The sequence below is a fragment of the Taurulus bubalis genome (genome assembly GCF_910589615.1).
Source record: "Taurulus bubalis genome assembly, chromosome: 7".
In the NCBI taxonomy this organism is placed as follows: domain Eukaryota; kingdom Metazoa; phylum Chordata; class Actinopteri; order Perciformes; family Cottidae; genus Taurulus; species Taurulus bubalis.
Window position 1 is genome coordinate 18,378,375 of NC_136595.1, and position 21,443 is coordinate 18,399,817.

Genomic DNA, 21,443 nt, shown 5'->3' on the forward strand with positions numbered 1-21,443 from the left:
TTCTGCTTGTGAATATTGGCTATAGATGTTAGTTGTGTTTTGGCCACTCTTTAATGTGTGTCTGTCCTTACTCATCGTCGACAACCTGTAAAACAAAATGAAGACATTAGAGATTATATGAACATTACATGTAGTTTTGTATGATTTTAATTTGCATATGTTAACCTGTGTCTGTTTCTTATTCTACTCTTCTCCCATTGCTAGTTTTTCTTTGTCCTGGGACTCTGAAAGCTGTCGGTGAACCTTCCTTTCTATTTGAAGCGGAGCAACAAGCGGGTTCCTGGTGCAAAGACCCCCTGCAAGCTGGCGACAAAATCTACTTCATGCCTTGGACTCCTTATAGGACAGACACTCTCATTGAGTATTCCTCCTTGGATGACTTCCAAAACGCCCGGCAAACCATCACCTACAAGCTGCCCCACCGGGTGGATGGGACTGGATTTGTGGTCTACGACGGTGCCGTGTTTTTCAACAAAGAGCGCACGCGCAACATTGTGAAGTTTGACCTGCGGACTCGAATCAAAAGCGGTGAGGCGATCATCAATAATGCCAACTACCACGACACGTCGCCCTACAAGTGGGGTGGCAAAACAGACATTGACCTGGCAGTAGATGAGAATGGGCTGTGGGTGATCTATGCCACCGAGCAGAACAACGGCATGATCGTAATCAGCCAGTTGAACCCCTACACGCTACGGTTTGAGGCAACCTGGGACACGACCTATGATAAGCGCTCAGCCTCCAATGCCTTCATGGTTTGTGGAGTACTGTATGTGGTCCGCTCCACCTACGAAGACAATGAAAGTGAGGTCAGCAAGAGCCTGATCGACTACATTTACAATACCAAACAGAACCGTGGGGAATACGTTGACATCCACTTTCCCAACCAGTACCAGTACATTGCAGCTGTGGAATACAATCCGCGAGATAACCAGCTCTATGTGTGGAATAATTTTTACATCCTGAGATACAACCTGGAGTTTGGCCCACCTGATCCAGCACATGGTAAGAACCCAGACCCCAATCATTTATTTTCCAGACAATATTGGTAAATCTCGATTTTAGTCGCTCTCAAGTGTGCTTTGATATTCCTCTGGTATTTCACATCTTTGTATCAAGTGTTACAGCTGACTGATTTTTAATTTAGAAAATATAATATGTGCTAGATATGTTGCGGAAGCTTTGGAGTGTAGGAAAGCATCTCGAGGGGTGAAGTGAGTGGGACTCTGTGGTAAACAACACCTCGAAGCCAGTTACCATATCATAAAGGAATCAGTATCTAGGGAATTTGGGGAGGTTTACCATCCTGGCCTTCCCTGAATCCCTGGTGCTAAGGCTCAAGGGACCCCTTCTAGCATATCCCTTTTTTTTAGAAAGAGTATGACAGGAAGAGAGAGATATACTTTTACCTTTGGAAACATACAAGCCCGGACAGGTGCAAAGTCTGTCCTGGGGCAAGGTTAGATCATTCCCCAAGTAATACTGAAACTCCAAATCTCTATCGGTCATTAAAAAATAGTACTTTACACTCTGTAGACGGAGTGTAAGGATTCAAGGTTCTGTCTAAGAGAGATGGTAGACACAAGGGAGAAGGATCAATCATCCAGGGTCACATCAGCAGCGTATGTTTTTAATTTAGCTGTCAAGAGCTGAGGGGAGGCTAGCCTAGGCCTGCGATAGTCCTTACCCTGAGAATATAATAACAGTAATTATCCTAATCCCCTCCACACCCCGAGTCCTAAGTCCACGTAATGCTCAACGCAGTCAGTGATGAGCCACAGAGGTCAAGCAACTTTTCCACAGATTATCCAAGAGCTCAATATTTATTACGTGTTTGCTCATCTACTGTTGTATTGATAGGACATGCGCTGCTAAATCGGGCTCAGACAGTGGAACAGCATCCATAGCCAGGCTTTACTGTAACAAAGAACCTCCTCCCGGTTGGATGAACAAAATGAACATGCAGCTGTGACATTGAGTAGAATACTGCAACAATTATGGGGAACAGGAAAATAAAAAGTTTTATTTATTCATTTTTCCAAGTCTGAATAACATGTTTGAAGTATCTCAACTGCCAATAAGACAGATACTAGACAGATTTGTTTTAATTAAATATTTGCATATCATAAGTGCATTTGGAGCAGAAGAATTCGCTACAACCAAGGTGTGTCCCTGTTTTATTCTAGCACAAAACATAATGTCACACAGACAGAATTCAAATAAGAATCAGTACGAAGCAGTACCTTGCATTTGCAGACAGCTGCTTGAAAAGTGATGATATGATATCACCTTTTCTGACATCTAACAAATATATAAAATTGGAGCATGTCTTCACATGTAAGCATGTGTTTATCCACAGTAAACTGATTGTTAAGCAGTGAAGCAACAGCCTCCACACTAGCATTTATTTTCAGTTTAGCTTTCATGGATTCTTGGAATAATCTGTGTATAGACAGGTTGCATGCTGAATGGATTTATTCATTTGCTGAATGGACACTGATTACTGATACAGAAATCAGAGGATTTAACGGGATCTGCCCTCAGATAAGACACAAATAATAACATTAGGGTTATTGCATGCATGCCGTGTAACATACCTTTTGAAAGTGTTTTAAGTGTTTATTCACACTGTCAGACCCCTGAAGCACCCAAAGGAACCCCTTCCCTTCCTTTAGATTATGTTTAGAAACACACCGTGCCTGACGTGCTGCATTAGCTCCTCGAGGCTTCTGTATTCGCACATCTTTATTTTAACGTCAACACGGTCCACGCTCTCTTTTCTTGACAAATGGGACGTGAGGCTGGCCTCCTGCTGACTAATGTATGTTTAGTTGCAGTCGATGAATGCTCAGAAGAATGGTCCAGGATGATCATCAAGATGTCAATAAACTTGTCCTCCCACATGGCCGATGTTGACACATAAATGATGGCACTTTTTCCTGGCTGTCACTCGATGCCCTCTCTGTGATATCTTGATGCTCGTTTCAGTGCCTGCTTCACTGGGCATCGAAACAAGCTATCAGAATGCTTTTGAGTGTTAAGAGTTGAAGGTACGTACGTGCTTTGAGCAGCACTAAGCTAAAAAAAAACAACAAGAAATCGAAAAAATGAAAAGAACATTTTTGATTTGCTCAAGTAATCGCAAGCACATGTGAAAGCTCAGCACAGTGTTTGTACAACAGAACATGGCTTATTATTAACGTAGATGCTCGAGCTGTGGTAATTAACTTTTTTCTTCAAAGAAAACAAAAGGATCTGGCGGTTTTTCATTTAACCACAGATGTTTCTTCTTCGGGACAATTTCAAAGCCTGCGCAGGGTCCACTGCGCGTCGTTCTCCTTTTCCCCCAAATGTCAAGTGGGCAAACAACTCTGTTACATGATTCACTTCGTCATGGAATGCAATCACATCAAAGAGAAGTTGGGACCCTGTGTGACAGACAGTTGAGTTCTTGTCAAATCCAATCGAGGCAAGATCATCTCTTGTAGGATTACGGGGGAGTGGATGGAGTCACATCCAACATGCGGCTTCACTTGAAGTGGACATTAAATGGGTTAGTAAGTCCCACTCTTGGCTTTGACCAACAGCACCATAATCCACTCATTTAACAATGGCTCCGTGCCTGTTTTCCTTCTTGCATATAAAAGCTCATAAAAAGATATATTCCTTTGTCGCATCTTGTAAGTGAGATGATTAAATTGATTTAAATGAGGTATTCCCAGAGAAAACTCATTATGCACCCACTTCTATGGAACGTTTATTCATGCCGAGCTCTGATATTTGGCCTCAAACCACTGAGTAAGCATATCAAAATCTATTTCTTAGCAGAAGTGTGCACAAACAGACTCTATTCACTGCCTCAATGGGACACAGGTGAGCCTCGGAAACCTTTTATTCATCCCCTGTCGTAAAATTAGATTCTGAATCACTTCCGTATAAAAGCCCCCAGCGCTGCAGTTAACACCCACACAAATCAAGACGACCTCTTTAATTGTTGAAACGTCGATACATTTGCATACAATTTCAATCTTTGCTGCACCCTCAAATTATACATTTACGAGTGGGGGTCGTAAGGAAGAGAATGACCCAATTTGTTTGAAATTATAAGGTAGGGCTGACTGGCGTGACTTGCCAATTAGCTGGCACAACTCTGCATGTGGTCAGAACAATGCCCTGTAGTTTGTGTGTTATGAAAGTGCTTTGCAATGCAGAAATGCTCAGCTGTTACAGATGCTTGTGAGTCACATGCATTAGCAGTCACCCCAGAGAGCCTACCTCTTATAGTCTGATGAATATACATCTCACTAATAAGCACCACTATGATTCATTCCTGTCTCCTGCCTTGCTTACATAGAGGTCAACTTGTGCATGGCAACATTTAGAGAGAAAGCAGGGAAAACGGAGAGAGGAGGAAAGGTATGGATACTTTAAACTTCAACATCAAGCTTTCACAGCCATCTGAGGCGCTCAGGTAAAATGGCAGAGACTTTTTCCTGCTACGTGCTCTCCAGCGGTGCCAGAGCAGGGATCAGGATGTGTTAAAAACGTCCAATTTGTTTGTTTGCCTTGACAATAACCCCCATTCCCTCTCCCCGACCCCCTGTCAGCTGCCCAAGTGGACGCAGCGGTGTGAAAGGAGACTGTATTGATGTGGAAAATCACGCTTTTTGTTTTTGTTTTTCTGTCCTCCTGTCATATTCTCGTGGTTTTTCCCCCCGTCTGATCCCATCTTATTGTCTCTCTCTTTCATTATCTCTCTATTGCGTTCAGTCTTGCTGTTTCAGTCTGTCTCAGATTTTTCTTTTACACTTTTCTGCTTTTCGACTCCCACTGTTTTTTCGTAGCCCTCCTCCACGATCATCCGTGAACTGTGCCTTGAATCTGGATATTTGCATTTGTGTGCGTGCGTGTCGACACATATATGCGTCTGTTTGGCTTCTCTCCAGAAGTCAGGCTAAAGACTGTTCAAATCATGCCCGACGAGAGCCGTGCACACTAAATGACAGGATTTGAGTAAATCCTTTGCTGTGCCTTCTGGGAAACCGCACACGCACACGCACACGCAAACACACACACACACACACACACGGACGGCAACAGGACAAAGATGGCCTTCACGTACATGAAGATCAGGGATCACACAATCCCCAGTGATGTCTTTTAAAAACATTTTCCCACTTGGGGAACAGTTTATAACAGTGTTTAGATTTAAGTGGTATTCTTACATTGAACAATTTCGCAAGAAGTTTATTTTTTCCGAGTGGTGATTGCACAGGTTAACCACCTATTTGAGTGAAAGCTGTTGTTATAAGCAACTTCTCTGCGGTTCCTTCTCAATATTCTCATATCATTCCTGTTGGCTGTTTTCCGGATCACACCAATGTTGACTGACTACACAAAGCTGGCCAGCCAAAGGCAGACCAAATCAAACACCTCACTGTACACAACAATCTGAAAACAACCGAGCAAAATCCCCAGAAGTGACCTATAGTCTGAAACCTGTGGGTTGGTAGCTGTGTTGGGTAAACTCAGCATGTCTCTTATGTTATCATATCACCTAAAGGAGTCCCTAAATCCCAGAAATTTGTCAATTTTACTGATAATGTGGAATTTCTGGGTTGGAAGGGCACTATCGGGGAGTGTATCTTTATCTAACGGCCCCTTCTTTACTGCCGGACTACAGGATCTCCCTATGTGCCAGCTCCCCTTCTTTATGCCTCCCATGTCGCTTTTTTAACCACCAGTTTACGATATGCTGTGACGCTATTCCGTCTCCTTCGTGACCCACTGGTCTCATTCTTGGTTACGATATAAGGGTGAATTTAACTGGGGCGATAAAAAGGGGGGAAGTCCCACGATGGGGATTTACAGTCTTGTTCGCAGCGTCTCTGATATTACATCGTGGGATATTACTTAACCAGCCGGTGTCTGGTGGCCGTTGAGCACATGAGGTCAGGAGGTCACCTGTTTCTTCTGAAATTTGATCGCGATCTCTGCCGCTCCTCGTAAGACACGATGGGCCAGTTGTTGCCAGACAAGCAGGAGCATTTCGCCCTTTATTCAAAAGCACAACCTCAAGAAAATGTTTTCTCATATTCCCAAGCTGCTCGTCACCACTTCTCCTGGAAAGTCTTACCCGCTGATGTACAACTACTGTACAACGTTGTGCTGACGGCATATAAGTATGTAGGCAACAGCAAACCCAGGGTTATGATTTAGAATGTCACAAAGAGTTGTTTTACATAAAAGAGAGAGGAGGGGGTGTGATTAAGGGTACACTGAGCCCAATAGCCAAGGGGATCCACAGTCTCTTGTTTGATTACAGTCTGACTGTGGAACAAGGCGTATTAAAAGAATTATTACTTAGACATCACAATGGTCCCCCATCACTCCCTGACACACGCCTTTGAGGAGATTTATTTCACACAGGCCTGATTGTTGCGTCTATGTATGTTTTTCTAATCTGGGTTTATGTGGGTGTGCATGCTTTTTGTGTTACAGTGTGTGTGTGTGTGTGTGTGTGTATATGAGGACCTCTGAAATAGACATCCTCCTGTGCGCAAGGCATTAAATATCAGTCTGCTCGGCACACTTAGAGTTAATGCTTGAAATTTGAGGCACGTACAGTACAGAGAAAGCTGCAAGGGGAGAAAAAAAAGCAGGCTGTAGTCTGGCAGCTGCTGTGTCTGTTCTCTATACTTTGGTGTCATTTTGTGTGTAAGGGTGTATATGAATGTGTACATGTGTTTATAAGCTTGTCTGTGCAAGCGCGCGCTTGTGTGGGAGTTCGCTCTGCCTGCCTACCTTTGTCCAAATGAATCAATGTGTTGGTATTGAGGGAAAGCGAAATATGGACGACAGCAGTAAATAACATAAGCCAGCTATTAGGTTTTGTTCCCTAAGACATGGACGTATACTGTACACAGCCTCACATGGACATGACTCATGGGAAATTATATGAATTTTCACTCAGCTTTCTTGATATTTACTGCTGGCACACAAGCAATCATACACCGTGTTCCACCACACAGCTACAAATGCAGCGCAGACTGAAAGACGTGTAATCCAATTTCCTTTGTGTATTATTGTTATTATTGGTAGATATCAAAAATGTTTCACAAACGTATTATAAATCATCACACTATTTCATACTTAAGAATAGCTCTATTTCCATATGAACTCAGAAGCGAGGCTGCATCCAGAGAGGGCTGAGTGAAATGCATGTTTGAAATTGAGATATTTCAGTCACAGCATTAGCAGAGGAAATAATTTACACTTTTTTGTTCCCCGCAGTTCAACATCTTATTTCAATTAACCTGCGCTCCATACTGAATGACTTTAAAGCAGATGGGTTATTCATTTATTCTCCATCCAGTAGATTCTCTTGGTTCCCCGAGCGCGGCCCCCTTCTGATGGCAGAAACAGACTTTGAATTATTTGAGTTTCAACTGACTTGATTCCTCTTCCACTAGGACGTGATTTCCACCCACGAGCAGCATTTCCCAGTGTACAAAAGGCAGGATTATTTATTTTTTTCACCATAAGAAGGAGTAAGTCTCCGACAGAATGGGAACAAAGACTTAAATCTCCTAAGCAGCCTCGCTTCACATCATTATGAGAGTATTCCATGACAGAGCAAGGGACAAGTGATATCTAATAATTCTTTTAACTTTTTACGTGGCAAATTAGCTGAAACAAATGCTAAATGTGTGTTCCCTTTACCCTTTCCCCCCCCCCCACATCCTTCGCAAGATAAACAGCACCTGGTAATGTGTATGAAACATCACCCTGATGAACAACCATGCGGTGCCTACTGAAAGTGAAGTCATCAAGCATAATATAAAAGACACACACGCCGTCGGTTTTCATTTGTCACCCCGGCATGACTACTGAGTCCTGGTAAAGTCTCATCTGGGCTGTGTGAGTGTGTGAGCGTGGGTGTTCCTGAGTGCTTACAGTATGTGTATGCATATGCTCTGACAACACTCGGCAAGCCGTGCTCCTCTCGCCTTTTCCTCCCCTGGATTCCTGTCTCATTGTCTGTCATCAATCCCAGACCTATAACCCCAGCGGTAATAACAGAACCACTGAGATACATTCAAGTGCAACAAAGTGTGGGCGTCGAATCTCACAAAGAGGTTATGAATAAGTCTGTCCTGACTATTGGCGGTTCTTTGGAGAATATCACTCAATGTGTCCACACTCTGTGACAGCTAATTGAAGGTTCCCCTTGGGCTGAGTGCAGCAGAGACATAATAATCAAGGATCCTGTCCTGGTTTTCGCTATATAGCCCAAACATGGGATTTGCTTCTTTTGTTGTCATCAAAGGAATATTGCGCGGGGTAGGATGTAGTGGAAGGAGGCACGTGTTGCCACAGTGGAAAACACAAATATTTGGTACACGCTATGAATCACAAAAGGTATGGAACAGGCAGCTGCAGCACTGCCAACAGATCAATAGCCATCCCTCACAGTGGCTGCTTATGAACTCATCCACTTAGACATCTCTGTGAAGAAGTGACAACCTGAGAGGAGTGTCCTTTTTAATACCTTTGGGTTAATTCCTCCCAGCTCTCATTGGATCAAATTTAACCAAGCTATGGCATAAAGGTAATACGATTATTGTGTTGCCGTCAGGATTACGGGCTGACACGCTATGTACACAGGAACAGCAGTGGTCAGAGGGGCTACATTGTTTATGCACGAATATCCCTGGGAAGTGTAGCCTACGTTCACATTAGCCTCTTTTTCACACAGGAAAGAGGATTAGTTGAAATCACAGACATGGAATGAACATCCCGACAGGATTATTTTAGCCCTTTTACTCATGTCCTTTTCATAATAATTCTTGTTAATGAATCTCTTTAACGTATATCTTTATTCTATGACGGTGCTCACTGAGATTTTTTTTTTTAGCAATACCAACACGGCTTTTCTGTCCCGTGCAGCACAGACATTGGCTCAGCAAATCCTCCCACACACACACACCACTTTCCCAAAGCCAAACCCATCCAGTTATCTACGGGGCAATCCCTCTCCAATGGACGGCTTTATGAGAGCCAAACGCATTAGTTCTAGCCTCGTATTAACCAACATTAATCATCCCCACTGATAGCAGGTAGCAAAAAAATAAATAAAAACTTCAAAGAGGTTTAATTGTACATGTAACTAGAGCATGGAGCTCAACATCCCAGCGAGCCATGACAAGCAGCCCTCTTGAGTGAGGGGTGTAGACAAGATACAGTTGTTAGTTGACATGCTCAAGGAATGTGCTTGGATTACAGCAGATGCCTCTTTGATTTATCGTCCAGAGTAGCAAGCCTTTTATCTTAAATCATGCTGTAGAGCAGTGATTCATTTTCATTTTATTTCTGTCGTCATTCTAAACTCCCCATTCACAGAGACCGGGATCTGATCTCATCGTCTTTCATACTTTGGAAAAGAGAAACCCATAAAGGGCCCCACAATTTCTTGGGAATCTTCTGGAGGTTTGCCAAGCAACCCAGACCCAGATGTTTAAAAAGAAACGATGATAATTATTTACACAATATGTCGACACATTTGTTTTCTTTAGACCGCGCTCCAACATTACATGCTGATCCGGAAATTTGCAACGCTTCTTTTCTTCTCGTGACTATTACTTTCACCTCTGAGTCTTCTCAGTGAGTCATGAAAAAAATAAGGGGTATAGCAACAAAATAGTATTGGTGCAGAATAGAGACAGGAATTTCTCCCAGCCAGCTAAATGCTAGTGCTGAAGGGACACTAAGCACAGGTTGTCTCTCAACCGCTGTGACAGGCCGTGCAGCTGAGAATTTCACTGTGTTGAGTAAAAGGATAAAGGTAGGGGAGGAGGGACAGGAGGAGAGGAGGCTGAGGTGAAGCCAGCCAGCCAAATCTGCCTTCATCTCAGTGTCAAAACAGCCAGTCAGCTGTGTACACCTTCATGTCACCTGTGTGTGTGTGTGTGTGTGTGTGTGTGTGTGTGTGTGTGTGTGTGTGTGTGTGTGTGTGTGTGTGTGTGTGTGTGTGTGTGTGGTTTTAAAGCTCCCAACAGGAGGGAGCACAGAGTCATCTTCTCTGGTCAATGCAGCCTAATTCGCCACAGCAGCCAGCCTCAAAGGTGATTTCCCTTCAGCTCAACTGTGCTGAAGCCTCTCATCCACACCATGGGGCCAGTGGCGATAGTAGTAGTGGTGTGTGTGTGTGTGTGTGTGTGTGTGTGTGTGTGTGTGTGTGTGTGTGTGTGTGTGTGTGCGCGTGTGTGCGCTATTAGCAAGACCCATTATCCAATGGAAGCAATAGATATGGAGGTGTTGCTGCCTGGGGTCTGGCTGCCTCTCCTTCAATCCACTAGAAGACAGAAACTGTCTCCAGCTCGGCCCCATTGTTCCGAAATCATCCTGTCATCGTCGTCCATGTGCGCCTCCATCCCCCGTCTCTCTTTCTCCATTTCTCCTGTCATGCCCCTGACTCCCTGCTCTGTCTCTCCAATGTCGGTCGTTCTACTGAGGACGACTGTGCTCAGCTCAAGCAGAGTAACTGCACCTCTTCACATTCTCTGCATGCTCTACAGGCAGCCTAATGGAGGAAATCAAAGAACTCAAATGCGATTAGATTCAGTGTGCACATTGCATTCTAATCGGAGCTCTTTCGATTGATATAGCGTATCCTTTTGAATTCAACCAACCGAGGGGGTCATCTTTTGTTAGTTTTTACTGGTAGATGTGGAGCAGATTCATATAAAATAGTTAGTGTTTATCAACATTTCATCTATGACATTCTCTTGTGTTCAACTTTTATGAAATGTAATTGCAGTGCTCCCTACACTTCTCTGGCGTATCACATGAAAAATGTCTTCATAGTTTTTCCTTAGTGACTCATGTTAAATATAAGCACTGCACTGTTTTCTCGTTCCCAGGACTGAAACATATTGTTTTTGCCCAAGGCATTGCATGAGTTACTGCACACCTGCTTTATCAGAGTATGAGTTGTAGTAAGAAAGAACTGTTAACTGGATGTTCAGGCACCGTGGCTACATATACAGGTTCTGTGTTAGTGAAACGTAATCAGCCATGCCACAAAATCTCCCAGGCAAGAATGATTGCCAGTCATTAGGATGTTACTGTAATTATTGTCTTGTTCACTGCAGACTGAGTGCCTTGAATAAGCCATAGTCAACGGGAATGCAAATACGCTTGTTGCACAAAGCACTTAGCAGCAATTTACACAACGGGATCCTTGGATTTATAAGCATGAAATTATACAAGTTGAGGTAAAAAAAAAAGATATGAATGTTAGTTACAGGGGACAGCTTTAAGGTTTCGTGGTACACGAGGGCACCTGCCCATTAGAAGGTCATGGTTTGAATACCTGCCAAAGCAAAATACTTCATATTGTCCACATTATGCGCCTCACGGGTGCCACACTAACTAGCTGACCTCACACAGCAACCGCAGGTCAAACTGCACCATGTTTTCATGAAGACTGATACTAAATGTGTCCTAGAGAGAATCAAATTCCATAAATCATGGGGCCGACAATGTTTTCCTCACTTGACTGCACACCATCACATGTGATGCCCCTGTTCCCTCTGTCTCTTCACAGCTCCGCCACTGTCAGAAGTCACCACGTCCCCTCAGCCTCCGAAAACTACAACCACCACCACAACAACCACAGCGCACTGGGGTGTGGCCAACACTACCACCACAACAGGGCTCAAGGAGGGCAGCAGGGGAGCACCCAAGCCGCCTCCTGTAATTCCACAGACTACTTCCCCTCCGCCCCTCGAGACCTTCCCTTTACCCGAGCGCTTCTGCGAGGCCACCGAGAGAAGAGACATAACGTGGCCTCAGACCCAGAGGGGCATGCTCGTGGAGCGGCCTTGCCCCAAAGGAACACGAGGTAAACAGTGTCACCCTCTCACCGCCGGGCCGTGTGCATTCTGCCTTCAATAGAACCTGAGGCGTGCCAAGAGAGCATCCCTTGTTAGAGTTTGTGAGATGTGTCTGATAATCTTGCACACAACTTTTTTGATCCATTAAGAGCATCCGTTGAAGTCGGTGTTCTGGGAATCAGTGTGAGACTGTTTATAATGGTGTTAGGTTTTAGCTGTGCCATTCCAGGTCGAAACATGATTTATCAATCTGTAATGGCTGCTCTGCAGAGGAGCGGGCTCAGCTGCTTCTCCTGGAGACGAGCATCCCTCATTTGATTGTGTGTGAAATCGTGTTAGTGCTCTGAGTTCATCAGGCGCAGGGATAATTAGGGCGGGGAAAGAATTTGTTGCAAAAACAGGAGAGAGCTGTTGAAAAATATTCAGAAACAGAATTGATAACTTTACTTTACGTTCACTCTATCCAACGATTTAAATTAAATTTGTCCTTTGACAACATTCAGACAACATTACCAGATTAGCACAGTGAGAAAAAAGGGCTGATATTATTGTGTGCACAAACAAGCCGACATTCTCTGGCTTCACTTTATCATTTGATTTGACTTGATTAAAGTTGACTATTCCATTCTTGTTTTCCCTGTCAGGCACGGCCTCTTATTCATGTGTCCTTTCCACTGGGGCCTGGCACCCAAAGGGCCCTGATCTCAGCAACTGTACCTCCCACTGGGTCAACCAAGTAGCACAAAAGGTTTGTAAGCGCTCTGCAGAAGTGAAATGTGTTTCTTAAAAAAACAGAGGGAGGTATACAGCAAATAATGGAACTAAATCCTTGTAAAAAGATTGCTACAGAGCTCTGTGAAATGAGCTAAAATAGCTACATTTATCAGTCATAAAAGAGGTCTGAAAATTAAGTCTAGTATGTGTCCTTTCAGAAAACAACAACACCTTTGCAAAGGTGAAAAATGTGTTAAAATTGCAAACATCAGTCGAAATAATTGCTGAATGATAGGTCACATAGATATAAAGCTCAGCCGGAGATAGGACATGCATGAAGGGTATAAATTTGTTGTATCAAGTAGGTCTTTGCACACCTGTTTTTTTATCTTTCAACACAATAAAATACTGCCGTCATAACTGCCAATTCAAGGACGTACTCAAATGTGATTTGATTTCAGAAACTGGGCTGCCCAGAACACCTTTAAGTATGTCATCTAGCATTCTTGTGAACATGTTTCACTCTCTCCCCAATGCAGATCCGCAGCGGTGAAAATGCAGCTAACTTGGCCAACGAGTTAGCCAAGCACACCAAAGGCCCCATCTTTGCTGGGGACGTCAGCTCCTCGGTGCGCCTGATGGAGCAGCTGGTGGACATCCTTGATGCTCAACTGCAGGAGCTCAGACCCAGCGAGAAGGATTCTGCAGGACGCAGCTTCAACAAGGTAAAAATCTTGCGTCACTTAAGACGCTATATGAAACAGAAATACTGAAATCATTCTCTCACCAATTCTCACTTTCTGCATCACTCTGCACTGACAAGTTAATAAGGACAAATGCAGAATGGATTACAGTGTGGCCCAAAGTGATGCAGTAGTATGAAAAGTAGGAGACATTTCTTGTCACATGTAAATCTGTCAATCAATCTCTTTCCTTTCAAATGAAGGAAAACAGTTGTATTTTTTCAGACTGGCATGTATCAGAGATCTGTGTTAATGGCAGTGTTTGTACATGTGTAGTATTATGATGTCTAAGGAGCTTGAGGGGAAAATACAGCATGTCATCAAGGTGAGCTTAAGCACTTTCACACTTTGACCTCCAGGTAAGTGGGTCAGCGGTACATGAGATGGGGAGAGACTGGATAAATCACCCAGCAGTAACTCAGTCGGGGCCTTGTTTCCACAAAGCCTTTACTCAAAGCTCATGAACCTGTGCAAATTATGTGTCTCTATTTTTGATCTCTTCTTTTTCTTTTCTAATAAAAAAGCTTCAAAAACGAGAAAGGACATGCAGGGCGTACATGAAGGTACAGGAGCAATGCCTCTGCCCGCTCTGCTTGATGCCGTCCCCTCCTCCATTCCTGTGCTACTGTATATGCCCCAGTCCGAGTTCAGCAGCATGTACCCTCTGCACTGTCATGTCCTCCCTCCTCCCTGTGCTTCCTGCTTTTTTGAGTAATTGCCTTACAACCAGAAGCAATCGTACACAAAGTGCCTCCGAAAGTCGAAGAGAAGTCATGTCCAATTAGCGAGGTGGCTCCCTTACATGGATGTGTCTCTGTGTTTCTTCCCACCCCTCTATGCGTTGACAGCGATGGTGTATTTTGTTTCTCATTCTGTTTCCTCCCTATTGTATGTTTTCTAAGTGTACTCAAGATTGCACGTCTGGATGCATAACACCACAACTCAAACAAACAACCTGTTCTCACATCCCTCTCATTATTCATTTGCTGAAGGATTTCCTGCATTGTTATATTTTTTGCTTTCATGCAAGAGCTCCATTCAATATAAAAAGCCTCTTGAATATTGCATCAAACACAGTTCACTCGTGATTTATTGTAGAAGCAGCCCCCCGTGCTCCTGGCACAACTTTAGCCTACTTCTAAGGTTCATGTAGAAGGATTTATTCAAATCTTTTTCTTTCTTTTTTTTTCAAGGACAATCACTTGGCCTTTCACCTGGAAAATTGCATCTCTTGTTTAACAAGGACATCGGTTTTAGGTCATAGAAGTCATTTGTCTCATAAATTATAGGTGTAAATCTTCAGCTATATCTGGTTAATAGGGTGAGTCAGGTCAAACCATTTTTTTCTTCCTTTACTTGGATTTATGCATCAAGTATTTTGGTCATATGTATGCCTCAACCATTAGGGGGATCAGTGTCCTCCACCTGCCAACAAAGTCACCCCTCTAAATCAAAATATCTCCTCCGGGAGGGTGTTAAAATGGATCGAGCTAATTAGCCAGTCAACAGCCGTATGTTCATAAAAATAATGGAGGAAAAGGGAAGATACACATGTTTGTGCTTACACCACCTCCCCTAAAATCATCTCATCGTCATTTAGTTTTTAATATCACGTAGTAATGTCAAAGCAGATTTGTTGCCATCGGACACACAGTGCTAGAGTGGTTGTGTCGATGTAAATGACAGCACTTATTTGACTAATGACAGCATGAGAGGATTTGGGACAGAGATCGTTGAGTCAGCAGTATCTGACATCTGCCATACTTGACGCAACATCGCTATAGCTGCCCCCCAACCTTTCCACCAGCCGTCGCTGGCATTGATTACCAGATTAGACACATTGATTGGATTATTTCCTGAAGAAAAGTCAGCGTCGCCTGGATCCCACGCCCAGTTTATCCTCTGTCTGTCCTGAGCTGTTCATGTGGCAGAAAGTGTGAGGCTGGAAACATTTTTGCGTAAAAGGATACAATTCAATTAAACTATTTGGCATGTCATTATTTTGTTTAATTTGGCATCCTTGTCCTTCTTCAAGTGATTTTTGAGAGTTACGTATTTGAACTTGAGGACACGGTGGCTGCGGGTCAAAATTTAAAATCGCATTGCAATTATAGAATTTTAATTGAGGACACTATTATTGCAATTTGACTTTAATCAGGTCATGTCTTAATATCCCGCTGTTGGACAGACCTGATACGGCGTCTGCCCTGATGCAGCGTCCTTGAAAATGAAACTGAATCAATACAATTGCAAAGATGACGTCTTTCTTCTTCTGTAACCATCTGTAATTAAGCTTGTCATATACACAATCAAAGACTAAATGTCACTTTAGATTATTCTTTTTTTCCCCATCACGTCCACGTGAATCCTCACGGATGAGATGCTTCAGCCTTTCATCCATCTCAGTGTCTGCATGTCTCTGCTTATGCTTGCAAACACACTCTTTTTATTTTTTTTACTCAAGTACCTTTGCTTTTGTGTGTTTGTGTATTTGTTTGTCCGCTTTGACACAGGCCATTGTGGACACGGTAGATAACCTTCTGCGACCAGAGGCCTTGAAGTCATGGCGGGACATGAACAGCACGGAACAAACGCACGCCGCCACCATGTTACTCGACACCCTGGAGGAAGGTGCCTTCGTCCTTGCCGACAACCTCATGGAACCGGCCATTGTCAAAGTTCCTGCCGACAATATAAGTAAGTAAACAAGAGAGTTTGTGGCGAGCAAATGACAAGAGTTCCTGATTGATGCAAGCTCATTTAATTCAATTACTTTCAATTCATTGAGAGGGTAACTCTTGTGATGGGAAAACAAGACCGCCACATAAAAAAGGACTTTGTTCTCATAATAAGCGTTTAAACCTCAGGGGAAAAGAGAAACAACGCATATTAGGTTTAACGAGTCGCTTACTGACAAAGTGATGAATATCAGACAATTAAATAGACTGGATTCTCTGATTGCGCACGCTTAGTTTATAAATGTATGCGTCTAGACCTTGTAACTCTATACATTAATGTGAACATTAGCCTGCTGTGGAGTCATGAAAAGCACATTGTTTATCCGCTGCCTCCGTCTCTCATTTTCTTTTGCTGTTAGACCAAATAAAGAAGGCTTCTGCTTCGCTTGTTTCTTTCTCTGCAGTTCTGTTGTATTCATACAAGAGTCTCACAGGGATGAAGTGATCACTTTTCACTGTGTAGACGCAACGTTTGAGCCATTGAAATGTCCTTCGGTCTGTGCTAAGATTTGTGGTGAAATATCAGGAAGAAAGCTTTACAATGTTATCCACTGTTCAAACACTCTGTGATGACCAATCTCAAATGTTCTCATCTTTTCACCAACAACCCATTCTCTTCTGCCTTTCTGCACCCGGCAGTCCTGGATGTGTACGTACTCAGCACCGATGGCCAGGTCCAGGATTTTAAATTTCCCCAATCGAGCAAAAGCGGTATCTCGATCCAGCTGTCTGCCAACACTGTCAAACTCAACAGTCGCAATGGTAAGCTCTCATAAACATACCCCCCAAAAATAAAGAAATAAAAACTTGGTCCAGATAGTTCTGCTTACTTTAAAAAAATAAAATAAATAATGAAGTGCTTATTCAATGTGTGTTAGACTTTTGCTCCTATTCTTGTTTCTGTGAAAAGGTAAAGAGCCTGTTTTAGTGCCGGTGCACAACAAAGGAGTTTATCTCAAAAACTCCAAGCCGTGTGAATTAGGCTGAAAAATGAGAGGATTTTAAATGCATTCTGTCTTTATCGCTCACTCATCTTTCACTCATTCTTGCAGTGCCTTTGTTGAATATTCTAATGGGATTACATTGAAATAAATTGGATTGTTTAAATATTTTTAGTCCTCTTTTTGTCACCACAGCTTTTTTTCCTCATACAGTGTCGCAATTGTTCCGGCAGCTTGCTTTTATTTTCTTATCCTCTGATGGTCTCCGTCTTTCACTTTCTACAGGAGTTGCCAAGCTTGTCTTTGTGCTCTACAAAAATCTGGGCCAGTTCCTCAGCGCAGAAAACGCCACGATCAAGATGGCCAACGAGGCTTACGGCCGCAATGTGTCGGTGGCCGTCAACTCTGACATCATCGCTGCCTCAATCAACAAGGAGTCCAGCCGTGTATTCATCAATGACCCAGTGATTTTTACCCTGGAGCACCTTGATGTGAGTCTCCCTGCTAGGGGTCATATTAAAAAACTCCAGGAGGGAACTTCCAGAGTAGACAGAGATCTACAATTTGAATTGTAAATGTCTGGCTAGGTCAGTCAGCAGTTTATTTAAGTCATTGAACATCAAATTAAAGGAGTCTTTAGAACCTAAGTGAATTCTTAATGAAAACTAATTCTTTAATCAACATTGGGATATAAATGATCCCCATTTTCTTTTATAGTGGGGGAAATTAACTCCTAGATTAGCCGTACAATCTAGGATGAAATTACTGGAGCACCAATTATCTTTCGTCTTTTAAAGTTGTCACTAGAGTTCCCAGAGGGCGACGCGTGACTCCATTCTTTATCGGACAAATTGTGCAATTCCAAAGACATGCCGTCAAACAATTATGCTTCTCTGTTATTAAGGCCTCAAATCGGTTGATTTGGCAAGCATGTGCCAAATGATATATACAACATATGAATTGCTTCATAAGAGCGGTGAAGTGAAAAATCTTCATCCATATCAGTGCGGAAAAATACTTTGTATGAGTAGGGGGTAAATGGCCTCTGTGTTCTACATGTACTTCAATTTCAGGCAGTCAATTATTTGGACACTTAACCATATCTCTTGTTATCTGCAGATGGAGCACTACTTCAACTCCAATTGCTCCTTCTGGAATTACTCTGAGAGGAGTATGATGGGCTACTGGTCCACCCAAGGCTGCAAACTCCTGGACTCCAATAAAACACACACCACCTGCTCCTGCAGCCATCTCACCAACTTTGCCATCCTCATGGCGCACCGTGAAATCTCAGTATGTCACGTCCAATTTTTATTTATATCCTCCAGTTTTCTTTCAAACTCACCTGAAGTTTTTAAGATGAACCCAAAACCCCAATCTTCTCAGAATGAATTTTAAAGACCTGAAGTGGTGAAAGTATACAGTATTTCACAATAAAAAATAAAAAAACATAATTTTCTTTGTGGCCCCCGAAGATACATCTTTGGTCACATGTTTTGCGCAAATGATCATTTTAAGGTGACATTCAATGGATTATGTAAAGGAAGTTTACTGATTCTAATTAGGTCACAAGAAGAAGAAAAACAAAATGTCACACTTTCCTCACAAAGCTGACAGAAAAAAAGGTTTCTGTTCTCAAACATATCTTTAAATTCGCCGTTTATCTTCTATTTCTTCCAGGTTAACGACCGAGTGCATGAACTGCTCCTGACTGTCATCACCCGCGTTGGGATCGTGGTGTCCCTCGTCTGCCTCACTATCAGCATCTTCACCTTCTGCTTCTTCCGGGGCCTGCAGAGTGATCGCAACACCATCCACAAGAACCTGTGTATTAATCTTTTCATCGCAGAGTTAATATTCCTAATTGGTATCGATATGACGGAACCCAGGGTAAGCTGGAACGATTGCACCCTATTGATTTGAGTTTGATTCATTCTCTCTCACTTTATCTCCTTTCCCCCCCAAAACAAAAGACCCTTTCCGAGTGAAATGGATGAGGCGTTAAGCATTGTTTGTTTCTAACCTTCTCTTCTTGTCCCTGACATGACGTGACCAGGACAGCACCATTAATATAGATTACTAAGGGGCCATGTCTTCCACTTGACAGCTCTTTTTTCCTCTTTCACTTAAAGCCGCCGCGTCACGGCGGACCCCGCATCCATTCCATTACTTATTTTCTTTCACATACATTTTCTGTAGAAGAACAACAAAAAACACGTTTTTCTGCATACAGCTGAATGTGAATATGATGAAATCTACTAACTCTGCCCTTACAATACAAATGGTATTTAAATTCCTGCCGTGCTGATGGAACTAAACCTGTGCATAGTCAGAGCCCATGTGGTGAATGAATATTCATTACTTTTTTCATCAATTTCACTGAATGGCTGAGGAAGCAGCGGTGTCTTTTCAGTGGGTTTTAATAAAAGATAGGCTATATGATGTACAATTTTCAATAAAGAAAGTGCTCGAGAGATTCATCTTGTCATGTTTAAATCATTTTTGTACTACAAGTTAATACAAAAAAACTGTTTTCACACCGTTATCGATTATTCTTGTTTTTACTTCAACCTTTATTCTTCGATGGTTTAATTTGCTTATTGTTATCACTCAGATTGGATGCGCCATCATCGCGGGGATCCTCCACTTCTTCTTCCTGGCTTCCTTCTCCTGGATGTGTCTTGAGGGGGTCCAGCTGTACCTCATGCTCGTGGAGGTCTTTGAGAGCGAATACTCTCGGAAGAAGTACTACTACGTGTCCGGTTACCTCTTCCCTGCCATCGTGGTCGGCGTCTCCGCAGCTATCGACTACAGGAGCTACGGGACCAAGAAAGCGTAAGTGCAGCTTTCTGAACAAATCCTTGGAAATGCAGAGCAGACGCGCTGGATGCTACACTGTGCGGGCGTACCTGCTTTGACTGTATGTGGCAGCTTTTGAAAAGAAATCTCCTCATCATTTCTGCCAGGGCTTCACGAGCATCCCTGGAGCTACTGAAACATTTGAGCTCCTTTTGCCAGGGATGGGCAGCTGTTCAATTTTTTATGTCATTTGAAAGTGGCTGACAGACTCAACACTGTGGTTTCAGGGGGGGGCGGCTACATTAATGCCTTTCTGCTTAAAGACCCTCCTGTGACCTCTTGTTTGTAAATGCGCTCTTAAAGAGAAGAGCACTGTGCCGAAAAAGCTTTTTACATCAATTAATCTTAGCCCCGGCCATCAAGAGGATCTACGATGGGTCTTCCCTGTGTTTTGCACAACTGTTTTAATTGGAAAAAAAGGAGCATTTTAAAAGCGCTCCAAGCTAAATATTGACTAGAAATTACACACTCAATGTCATCGGCCCAATCAACCAACAAATGTATTTCTTTCCATAAATATTTGGCCACAAGATGATATTTTTTGTGTAAGTGTAAGCTGCCCCAAGTTAAAGTGTGTGCTTCTTATTCGTCACAGGTGCTGGCTAAGTGTGGACAATCACTTCATATGGAGTTTTATAGGACCTGTCACCTTTATCATCATGGTAAGCCGTTTTATTTTCCTTTGAATGCTGCGACTGACGGAGTGAGGAAGGGACTGAGAGTTTGAGATGAAAGAGATGGTGGAGGGAGATAAATGAAGTGAGATGGTTGAACTGAAGGAGAAGTCAGCAGGATTTTTGCTCCTCAGTGATGACAGGTTAATTTTACACCAAAGACAGATTTCGGGGCATCTGACAATTCTCTCTGCCTCTTACCGCCTGACAAGGATCAGAATGTGTTCGTCCACTTTAACCCCGCTTCCACGTAATTCCCATGAAGTCTCACATTACAGGCATCACCCTAATGCCCTTCCATTTAGACTTTTTATGATATGAAGGAACAAAACAATATGAAGAAATAGCCTTAAGGTGTGCGTTTTACAGCCCATACTGTAGCTTATTTTTTCCTCCTCTGCAACAGCCTCGCTGTGTGTTTTTTCTGCCTCCAGTAAATAGCAGGTGACAGTGTTAGGGAGAAGAAGAAAAGCAAAGGCACTTTTCTGTTTGGTCAAGGACCGTCAGGGGTGAAGGACATATAGCATATCATAATGACATGTGTCCCATTGAGCCATGCAATTATTTACTGGTCATGACATTATTATCTCCCGCTCTATCAGAGAGGCTCAGAAGAATGAGACCTTAGGGAGTCTTCCCTTCCTGCGCAAAAAAAAGAAATAGCAGGTGGTATTCCTCAGAAATATCCTCTCAGGCCACCGCGCTGTGTATTGCTTTGCCCTCGTGCACACGAAGGGATGAGGAAGCTCTGCAAACTTGTCTTGCTGCTGTGCGGGGAGGACGGGTGGTATTTGTTCAGCACTGTGTTCATTATCCAGCATAATGGTTAGTACTGTATCTATAGATGCAGTGACCTCTGTTGAACATCAAACTGACA

At 43.0% G+C, this 21,443-nt stretch overlaps 1 protein-coding gene across 1 annotated transcript in view; it reads left to right on the plus strand.

Moving 5' to 3' along the window:
* The window catches only part of adgrl2a (adhesion G protein-coupled receptor L2a), a gene marked incomplete at its 5' end in the record, with an annotated part of 69,388 nt that overhangs the window by 35,248 nt on the left and 12,697 nt on the right, over window positions 1-21,443 (plus strand). The window contains 12 exons of the mRNA XM_079221330.1: window positions 205-1,005; window positions 11,609-11,905; window positions 12,542-12,645; window positions 13,151-13,336; window positions 13,879-13,917; window positions 15,868-16,051; window positions 16,732-16,854; window positions 17,319-17,524; window positions 18,153-18,326; window positions 18,714-18,923; window positions 19,648-19,868; window positions 20,488-20,554. Of these exons, the coding sequence (XP_079077456.1) occupies window positions 205-1,005; window positions 11,609-11,905; window positions 12,542-12,645; window positions 13,151-13,336; window positions 13,879-13,917; window positions 15,868-16,051; window positions 16,732-16,854; window positions 17,319-17,524; window positions 18,153-18,326; window positions 18,714-18,923; window positions 19,648-19,868; window positions 20,488-20,554 (2,612 nt within the window). The remainder of the gene's footprint in view (window positions 1-204; window positions 1,006-11,608; window positions 11,906-12,541; window positions 12,646-13,150; window positions 13,337-13,878; window positions 13,918-15,867; window positions 16,052-16,731; window positions 16,855-17,318; window positions 17,525-18,152; window positions 18,327-18,713; window positions 18,924-19,647; window positions 19,869-20,487; window positions 20,555-21,443) is intronic.